Below are 10,405 nucleotides of genomic sequence, written 5' to 3' on the forward strand. Positions count from 1 at the left end.
GTCATCCGACTTGATTAATAAATTCTTAGTCTTTGTATTAAGTTTCTTAGTCTTGATTAATAAATTTTTATCTCGCCCCACAATGCATTGCTTTATGCAGCTAGGCTACCTCCTACACCCGCAGTGAAGAGAGAGAAGGGAGGCGGCGCTGCGGAAAAGGACGGTGAGGTGCGGCGGGGAAGAGGAGGGGGGCAAGGCGGTTGCACGGTAGAGGAAAAAGGGAGGCGGCCGTAGGGGAGAGAAGAAAGGACGGGGAGAGAAGGGGAGAGGAATAGGAGGCGGCGACAGGAGAGTAGGGAGGTCGGGGAGAGGGGGCTGCATGGGACCATCGGCGAGGGAGGGGAGGGAGATGGCGGAGGAGGAGAGGAGGAAGGCGATGCTGGGAAAAGGACGGGGAGGTGCGGCAGGGGAGAGGAAGGGGAGGCGGTGGGGAGGGGATAAGGAGAGAGGAGTGACTAAGAGATAGTGAAGGGGAGAGATAAAAATAGATGGTGAAGAGAGAGAAGGGAGGCGGTGATCCAGCGGTGCCGTCATTATCCGACATCATGGCCGGATTGTATTACGAACTGGCGGTGATGCCTACTATCACCGCTGGTTTGTTTCAAATTGGCGGTGACGAGTCATTTGCAATGATATGTTGTGTGGTAGTGAATTCACCCCCTCCTCTTAGAATATAATTATTAGAATTTAAAAGAGATTTTAAAGGCGCGGAGCTTACAGCTCATCATATGGGCATCCCATATCATACTATTCCTCCTAAATAGAGTATTTGCCGCATGGTCAGCGTGTACTTTAGTAGACGATGGGTGATTGAGCTTATCTTGTTCTACAGTAGTGCTATTCTAAACACAATAATTCCGAAACGATAATGAGTCGGTCTGCCTCAAGTCAAATCCGTTCGGCTGATTGATCACATGCATGCAAGCTCATATCCATACACGCCCGATTGGACTGGCAGAGGGCAGCTTCTTCATCAGAGGAGCCAGTTGGCCAACTTGTTCTGATGCCCCCGTTCCTGTTGCACCTTCGTTTTTACGAATGATTGGTCCTAGGATGCCTTACCCTGTACCAACTATTTCCCACAGTTTTTACGAATGAGCATTTTCCCTCATGGCCTCCTCTCCCGCTCACAGGCGCTTACAAATAATCTTGATGAAGGCCAGAGCCTCTCAAGATAACAATGCCGTTCTTAAGAGGGGCCCGTGCAATTTCAATCTTTCTTGCTTCCATCTCGCATGAAGAGTTGCAATCTCAGCCTTTCATCTCTCGTGCAATCTCAACGGCCTAATTTGCAACCGAGCTATTGGTCACAACTCTAGCTGATGCTGCAAAGCATCCATATCCCTTCAGTAAGCAGCTCAGATCACAGCGATTCTCATCTCATACAAGTACCGGCACAGCATACCACGCCGTCAACACTATTCCACATTTCAACGAGTAACTACCATGCGAGATAACCAGAACAAGAACTCAAATGTAACAGCGATATCATGCCGCAGACTGAAAATCATCTATTCATCCAAACATGGCGAATTCTTTAAACCTACAGAGTTGGTAAATAAGGGAAAAGAAAAACTTCAATCCTACTACACACCGTTGTACCGCGCCAATATCAAGCGGCGAGCCTAGGTGGCCACAAATGGCAGGGGCAACTTCATGTATGATTTATCTGATTGGGAACACTACAAAATGAACATCCAAAATACTCTCAATTACACAGAATGTGCTGATAGCCTGATTCCGAGATGGCTTGTGCCCGTCCATCGCATGAGACTTGGCCTTAGCTTGCAGGTTCCGGGGTTGGCTCTGATGCGGCCGGTGCGGGTCTTTGTTGGAGGAGAGGAGAAAGTGCCTTCACAACGATGGTCATATTGGGCCTGAACTCTGCTTCGTATTGCACACATAGAGCTGCCACTGCAGCGAGCTGCAGGTGAGTCAAAGAAATTACGTCAATAATTGCATGCTCATTAGGAAGTAGGATGCCTATACTGAATGTAAAATATCACTCATAGAGACATGTGTCTAAGGGTGCGAAAGGGTGACCTTAGCAACTCCCTTTGGAGGGTATTCTCCCTTCAACCTGGGATCTACACATTGCTTGACCTTGTCTTCACTTAATCTTGGAGTAGCCTGAGTAAATATTGCACATAAAAGAAGTCAAGACATGGATACTTACCCACCTTTTCTGACTGGGGTATTCTCACAAATTTTTAACCAGATACTTCTAACTTCTCAGTAAGATTTAATGCCCAGATACTAATTGGTTGATGGAGGGATTGATTTATTTCTGTTTAGTTTTATCTGAGTAAACCAATTTCTGAAGTAACATCTATTTTGGAGAAACCATTTCAGGAGGGCAATAGCAGTATCCAGTCCTTGCTATCTAATTAATTACTACCATGATTTAAAATAATGAAAATTAAACAACTTGCTACTGCACTTCATATCCATCCCAGCATTGTAAGCATTACTATCGTCGGCCAAATTTATCTCAATCATTCATATTCATATCCCGTAAATGGTGCATCACTTTCTCACTCCCCAATTTTTTCGACATTTTCTTCTTCAATTACACCAGTTGATACATAGAGCACCTGACAAGGGGGTAAAGATATTATACTGAGCAACACATAAGTAACCATTCTTCAACAGCCAGTTAGCAAAATGACTTACCCAAGTGACTAAACTTTGTTGTCCCCGAGGCATTGTGTGATCTACTGGTTTCCTACCAGTCAAAAGTTCTAAAAGGACTACACCAAAGCTGTAGACATCACTTTTCTGTGTCAGCTGGCCAGTCATAGCATATCTGTACCAAGTAGCGCCAAATTTAGAAAGGGAGCACAAAAAGCAGGGCTTTTAAAATTTCTTCAATTCATGCAAAGAATAAAAATACAATTTTTCACTGCAATGTTGCAACAGAAATCAATGATCTTGCTAGATTTATTTACTGAACCCTACCAATACTTGACAAAATAAAAGTTACAAAGCATGGACCAATGTGCTCAAGCAAAAATAAAAAAATAAATGTAACTTTGGTATTTGAACACCTCTAAAGAACAGACTGAAAACATACCAACCAATGTGCTCAAGCAAAAGAAACGTGCTACTAATGTCACCATCCTAGATAGCAAAAGAAAGTGAAATGATACATGAATGATGCATAGCCCATATTTTATTGTGGCTGCTATTGAAATCAAGAAAATGCAACGAAGTAGGAGGGAGCCTTTCGCCCCAAAATTTCACCAAGAAATTATGTGAGTAAATCCTGTCATGTTAACATCACATATAGGGAAAACAGCTACAACAATTGAATATCAGGATGCCGTACACCACACTTAAGTAGGTTGTTCACCAGCAAAATGATACTAACGTAAGCTTTGCAAAGGTTCCAGTTTCTTTTATAAGTGGAATAGGATATTCAACAGCATAAGGCAGATAGCATGTTCAGGTGGCTTGCCAGGAAGTTAGAATACATTCTCTTGACACATATTGGTGTTGTTATTCAACATCCTTAAAATGAAATATTCACTCAAGCATGTATCCTGAAGGTTTTGGGGGCAAACCTAGAACTCTAGAAGGCAGCTGGGTAGAATGTAGATACTTTTTGAAATATTGTTGATAAAAGTGAGACTACAGGCCCGAACATTAGCAGAAGCTCAGGTTCAATACTTGATTCCACATGGAATTCAATATTTGCTGTCAGTTCAAGAAAACTATGATTGCTCATTCTAATAAAATACCATTGCTGCGGTGAGTATATACCCAGTGTAGAAAAACAATCCCTATAGCGGTATCATAGAAGCAACCATTGTATACAGATGAACATTCAAATAACTTCACAGCTGTGTCAACATATAATGAGATACCCACTTTATAAGAGTGAAATTGATGCTAACATATAATGGGAAATCACTACTGGATACTGTAAAGGTTTAGACAAAATAACCTAGATATAGTCACTGCTTCAACAATATATTCGAGTTGTGAGTAGTTTTTTTGATATGGTAATGCTACAGATGAGACGTCCAATGTCTATTGATCGGTGTCAGACGCTCGACACATGTTGCAAGAGACAAGCACCAATGTTGCAATTATTGTTTCTTTATGTTTCGTAGTGGATGTTGCCCGAAACATGGTGTCAATGTTGCGGTGGGAATCTCCATCCCCGAATCGGATGTCAGAATTACGTGTATACATATTTTTTTTCTGGTGTTGCAAGCATTGAATTCTGATGTTGCAACTATTATTTGTCGATGTCGCGATGGACCGTCCGATGAAAAAATTCTGATTGGATGTCCGAGCAGTAGTAGTACCGCTTTTGATATGGAGTCATAAGCGATTTACAAGACATGCATAAAGGCAGTTAAGATCTGTCATAGCATTCCAAATAAGACTGGTCATCTACCTAAGCAAGGTCCAGCTTTGTTAGTTAAACTGATGGTTCCAAAAATGGTAAGGTATATTTCTTTAGAAAAATGCTCCATTAGACCCTTTTGAAATAACTAGCAGCTAGCACACATCTCAAAGCAAATTAATTAATTAACTCAATCACAATTATAAAATTATTTGAAGTCTTTGGACCTGCCCGGGCCTGGCCCTACCCAGCACAACCCATGCCCATCTAAATACTGATTGAATTGAGAACGGACGTGACCTGCCATTTCATTTCCTGGTGGCATATTCGATCCTTGGTGCGATCAGTGAAGCCACAGAGCAGTGCAAGTGACCGATCTCAGTGGAACCAAATGAAGGACAGCTGAAGCCGAGGATGTGGTAAGAGGAAGTGCTTGTGGCGAGCTCGTACAACAGCAGAGCTCCGTGTTGATGTTGCCCACAACTAAGGAATACATCGCCTGGAAATGAAATTAGCCGGCACCTCCGTTCTTGATCCAATCAGATTCAATTGGGCATGTGTTAGGCTCAATACGGGCAGGAAGGGCTGGGCTGTTGCTAAACCCAAGACTAAATTAATTAATAAAATGTATATTAATTAATTGTTTTTACTTTGAGATGTGTTCTAGTTTTTAAAAGGGTTTACTGGAGCAAAAAATCAGATCTTTATACCAGCAAGTGCAAGTCTTACAATTACATAGATGACAAGTAGGGAAGTGAAGGTGGCCCTAGGTTTTTGTTTGTAGCTACGTACATAAATGATTGTGAGGGACAAAAGTGACCCTTGGTTTACTAGCATGTAATAGAGTTACACATACATTCACCTTGACTTGATTCATAGGACCAGGTATGGGTCACATAATATTTTTAGTAGGAAAAAAAATCCTTGTAACCATGGTACACATCAATAATTTTCTGTTCAACAGAATGAAGAGTACTGGTTAGGGCAGCAATTATCTTTGGATGGAGGCCACATATCATGGGTTTGCAATATGATTTTTTTTATAAGAAAAAAATGTCCCTTCATCTGCTGGTGTGCGTATGTGCTTCTCAACTACCACAGAATGACTTTGAACCATGATAACTTATGTAACAGAACTAGCTGACTTTTCATCAATAGCAATCAATCAGATGAGCATGGGAAAATATAATAGCAAATAATATGAACATATTCAATCACTGAATAAAATCATTAAGGAAGCAGTAGGGATTAACCAAACTCAAACAAATGCTACCATATTATAGTTGGCTCAAGAGATATGAATTACGACAACCATAACTGAGATGAAAAAACTACAGTTGAGTAGCATTAAGGAAAGAATAGATGTGCTAGGCAGTAAAGCATTATTATTAACTAGGGTATAGAAAATTACTCTGGTGCATGATATCCAAAAGTTCCCAATACACGAGTTGAATGGAGGCGAGCTGCCATATCTGGTGCTTGGTTCAAAAGATTGAAGTCCGCAATTTTTGCCTTGAAATCCTCAAACAGCAGTACATTGCTTGATCTGATGTCCCGATGGATGATTGAGGGCTGAACCTTTTCGTGCAGATATTCTATACCTTTTGCAGCCTCAATAGCAATTTTGACCCTTTGCATCCAGTCAAGCACAGGTCCAGGCTGTGCACCCTGGACGCCTTTTCTTCCTGTTGTATAAAGGAATATGATGCAGGTCCATTACAGATGAGCATGACATCCTAAAGAATATCGTTATATACATGTAGCATGAAAAGGATACCAGATGCTTAATGCCTTACCATGCAAAACATCATGAAGAGAACCCATGGTTGCAAATTCATATGCCAGTATACGGTAATTTCCCTCCACACAGTAACCCAACATCTCAACAAGATTTTCATGTTTTAGCTTTGATGCCAGTGAGACCTGCGACACAGAAACATACATACATTTTTTTTTCATCCTTTCCATTCTGATAATATCATCTAGGTATGAGGAATATGAACAGAAAAGGCAAGAAGCTTATGTCCTGTGGGCACTCACCTGTTTCAAGAACTCATCATTAGGTTCATTTTCAGACGCATCAAGTTTTTTAACAGCTGCTTGCCTCCCATCATCCAAAGTGGCATGATATACTCGTCCGTAAGATCCTTCACCAATCAGAGCTCTGGATCCAAAATTATCAGTCTTTTCTTTCAAGTCATCCAATGATAAGTCAGGGACATCAATTGTAGGAGGGGAAATCTCTGGCTCAGGTTGACTAACAGGAGGCTTTGAAGACTTCTGCTTCGCTGAAAAGATAAAAAACTAAATCAGTAAATAATCAACATGTAAATGATGTGGATAATGCACCAGAACCTTAACATGTAGCAGAACACCTTGGAAACATCCTTTTAAATAGAGTAGCAAGGGAGTTGCATATGAGACAAGAAATATAACACTTCGGAAAACAAGGAAGTCATAAAAGACATGTATTATGAGTAGCGTGTGAATTTGGGCCTTTTAAAAAAGAAAGGGTTCATTTGCATAGCCCAAAGGCCAAAAGTATTGTGTACGACATAAAAACAGGGAATGGTGTCCCAACACTTCTTCATCTACCTACCTAAACAATGGTACATTATATAAGATTGCAAAAACTTAATACATGAAACATTAAAAATATTTGGAGTGCATACATTTGATATGAGAACAACCATTATGGTAATTTGATCTGCATAAATTTGATTTTTATATAAAAACGTCATGATGATATTCTTGCATAATCAAGTTGCTAACTAGTGTCCAAAATAATATCTGAATCTACCTTATCTGTATGTGCATCCAGCAACAATCTGAATCATATTAAAAACTGGAAACTTTCGGTGAATGGACAGAAAAAATGCTCTCAGCTACTATTCAAACTAAATGTGAATGACTAGGTTCATTGTCGCACTGGATTTCACACTATGTGATAAACAAGAGAACAAAAACAAAGTTCCAAAGTAAGCAACGTACGGTCTATCTTATTGCTCTGAACTTTGGATTGCTCCTTGTCATGGCCATCTTCCTCGTCATCAAAGTGGCAGTTACAACATAACCACTGCCTCATACCGCCGTCCCGTCACCTCTCACCCCTTGAGTACATGCATCAAAACCCAAAAGGGCGTTAGCCATAAATAGCAACTTTAGAAATAAGGCATTCCCTCGTACACAAAGTGCAATCTATCAGCAGATGGGTACAGGCGTACAACACCTGTTCCCCACCCGTCCTTCACTCAACACACCAAGTAGCATGAAGGCTTCACCTCTTTGATATGAGAAGGAACATTTCTTTTTTTAGGCGAACTAACAAATTTGTTCAGATGAACAGGACGCCGATAGTACCAGCTGCTCTGAAAATAACTTGAATAAAGCAAGTACCGTGTCCTTTATTTCTCTTTTAGGGGGGCTCGGGGCTATCCATTTCAGATATTACTATCGAGGCGAGTGAGTGCAGGAACGCGGGTCGCTTTCAGCCAGCCTTTTCCAGAAGCGCGTGGAGGGGAGCACATCCCCTGATAGGAGAGATTCTAACAAAAATTCCCCTACCCGGCGACCCGGTACCCGCGCTATCGCCAGGCGGCGGTCTTCGTGGTTTCCACCCATCCCCCCCAAAGCAATCGGAGAAGGAAAACTGCTGGAAAATCCGCGCATCCGCCCCGAGTTAGGAAGACTCGGGTTCCAAACTAATCCCAATCACAGCAATCAATCAACCAGAGGAAGAAGCTCGGTAGGGCTTCCTTACCGGCGAGGGCGAGACCAACCGAAGCCCGGTCGGAGGGACGGATCCTTCCCTTCCGCGACGGCGGCGGCGGAGGAGGACGGAGCAGGAGGACGGCGCGCTGCCGATGCGTGCTCGAGTGAACTGGGGGGTGGAAGAAAGAGGGGGAAGGGAAGGGGTGCGACCGCGGTGTGAAGCGGCGGGACCACCGCAGACCAGACAAACGGGCGAGCCGACCGGAACTCAAGTGTAGGCCCTGCCCCAGTTTTTTCCTCTCTTTTTTTATTTATCTTTGGACGGCGGCCAATGGCCATATGGGCGCCGCAGCCCGGCCCGGCCCAGCACTGTTAGTTCGTGCCGGCTGTACCATGGGCTGAGGTCTCGGTACCGGGCTGGTCTGATATCGCATCCTGACTTTGCGGGCCGTGTCCACCTGTGGCCCGGCTATCTATCCATCACTCCATCTACCTAGCGTTGTCTTAAAATTTCAAATTTAACGAGGAATGTACTGGAATCTTAACGGTTAACACAATCTCATATTTAAATATTCACATACACAGAAACACTTTCACAGTCACATACACAGGAGCACATTCACAATCAAACATTCACAAATTTGAACAGGACAACATTTATTAACTCGAGCTATTTTTCGTGTTGCCTTATTAAAAATCTTTGTAAGTAAAAACCTTACATCTCTGTGAAAAAATCCTACAAAGGAAAAAAAAAAGTACAACCAGCTCTAATGTGTTGAAGTTCAGTGCACATTACATAGATTCAAGATACAAGGTTTCAAAAGATTCTTCAAGTTCTGGATCCTCCATTTCATGGTGTAGGCTTGCATCTCCTTGCTCCCAATCCATCACTATAGCCAACATCTCCACCATTTCATGTTATTTCTCCTGATGGGCTTCCATTTGTTTCTTGAATAAGTGGCTGGAATCAGTTTTTCTTGCAAGTGGCGGCGATTTGAGAATTTTTTTAGCTATTCTGGTTGGATTTTAAGATGCACTACCAGAAATCCCAAATATGCCGAGTGCCCGAGGCTTTGCCGAGTGCACAATAGCGGACATTCGGCAAATATAATATTTGCCGAGTGCGTATTGAAAAGCTCTCGGCAAAACAATGGCACTTGGCATACTGCTGTTTTGCCGAGTGCCGCGGGAGTGATACTCGGCGAACAACGCTATTTGTCGAGAGCCTCCTCTGGGCACTCGGTACTCTACATCTTTGCCGAGTGCCTCGCCGAGGGCACTCGGCAAAGCGTGTTACGTGCACCTCACGCGCGCAAAACGCACCCATTGCCCCCAGTGATGTTATTCTTTGCCGAGTGCCGCGACAGAGCACTCGGTATTTCTTTACTTTGCCGAGTGCCTACACAAGGGCACTCGGCAAACTTGGTCACATGCCGCGCACGAGCCCGTTACCGTGGGAGGGTCGTGACGGCCATTATTGTTTGCCGAGTGCCTAACCGTTGCACTCGGCAAACCTGGTCACGTGCCGCGCAAGCGCCCGTTGCCGTAGGAGGGCCGTCACGGCCGTTTCTCTTTGCCGAGTGCCAGAAGTCGGGCACTCGGCAAAAATCCGATTTGCCGAGTGCTATAGCCTACGCACTCGGCATTCTGGTCTGTTTGCCGAGTGTCCTCTTTAGCACTCGGCAAAATAACAAAAAAAATTCTCCAATGCAATCCAAACTTTTTTTTAGCTACTATACTGTACAAAACACTGCATATTAGAATTTGATACATTTTTCGTTTTGTTTACTATATTTAGTTAATTTATTTCATTAAAAGGATATTTTGGGGATAATACAATTTTGAATTGCAAAATATAGTATAAATTAAGTATAATGAATGGAAAAATGATATTTATGTTATTTAGTACAATTTGAGACATTGCCAAACAATTGAAAGGAAAATTTGAACATCTTGCTCATGAGACGGGACAAAGTGCGATGTGGACAAATTGGTTTTTAATTTATAAAATTCAAAAGTAATCAGAAATTCTTGAAATTTGTTATGACATCATGATTTCATACAGGGAGTCTATGGTGAAAATTTGAAATGGTTTTGCAAAAGTTGTCATGTATGTTGCTTACGAAACGAGGCATCTCCGAAGAAGTTTCAGAGAACTCAGAAGGATTCTTTGAGATTTTGAATTAGAGTGATGTTCGAATTGGAGTTTTACTTGCTATTTTTTTATAGCCATAAGACATGAAGAATTGTGTAATGTTAAATTTTGGTGATTTTTTGAGTCCATTTGACAATTTTTAAATATTATTTTATGAACTATAGTATTTAAATTAAATTTGAACT

General features: G+C 42.1%; 1 protein-coding gene across 1 annotated transcript; it reads right to left on the reverse strand.

The window, feature by feature from the left end:
• Positions 1–1,467: 1,467 nt before the first annotated feature.
• LOC120669908 (PTI1-like tyrosine-protein kinase 1) lies at positions 1,468–8,343 on the reverse strand. The gene is made up of 8 exons (XM_039949811.1): positions 8,115–8,343; positions 7,346–7,464; positions 6,395–6,642; positions 6,151–6,277; positions 5,766–6,039; positions 2,674–2,806; positions 2,044–2,130; positions 1,468–1,924 (listed from the first exon to the last, which is right to left on the reverse strand). Exons 2-8 carry the CDS (start codon positions 7,437–7,439, stop codon positions 1,781–1,783), a joined length of 1,107 nt encoding a protein of 368 aa, XP_039805745.1. The 5' UTR covers positions 7,440–7,464; positions 8,115–8,343; the 3' UTR covers positions 1,468–1,780.
• Positions 8,344–10,405: the final 2,062 nt, after the last annotated feature.

The sequence above is a fragment of the Panicum virgatum genome, chromosome 2K (assembly GCF_016808335.1).
Source record: "Panicum virgatum strain AP13 chromosome 2K, P.virgatum_v5, whole genome shotgun sequence".
In the NCBI taxonomy this organism is placed as follows: Eukaryota; Viridiplantae; Streptophyta; class Magnoliopsida; order Poales; family Poaceae; genus Panicum; species Panicum virgatum.

Coding starts and splice junctions, on each gene's coding strand:
- LOC120669908 (XM_039949811.1), bottom strand. CDS start 7,439: ATGAGGCAGTGGTTATGTTGTAACTGCCACTTTGATGACGAGGAAGAT. Junction 6,278..6,394: donor ATGATGAGTTCTTGAAACAG/GTGAGTGCCCAC, acceptor TCTGTGTCGCAG/GTCTCACTGGCATCAAAGCT. Junction 2,131..2,673: donor AACAAAGTTTAGTCACTTGG/GTAAGTCATTTT, acceptor ATATTTACTCAG/GCTACTCCAAGATTAAGTGA.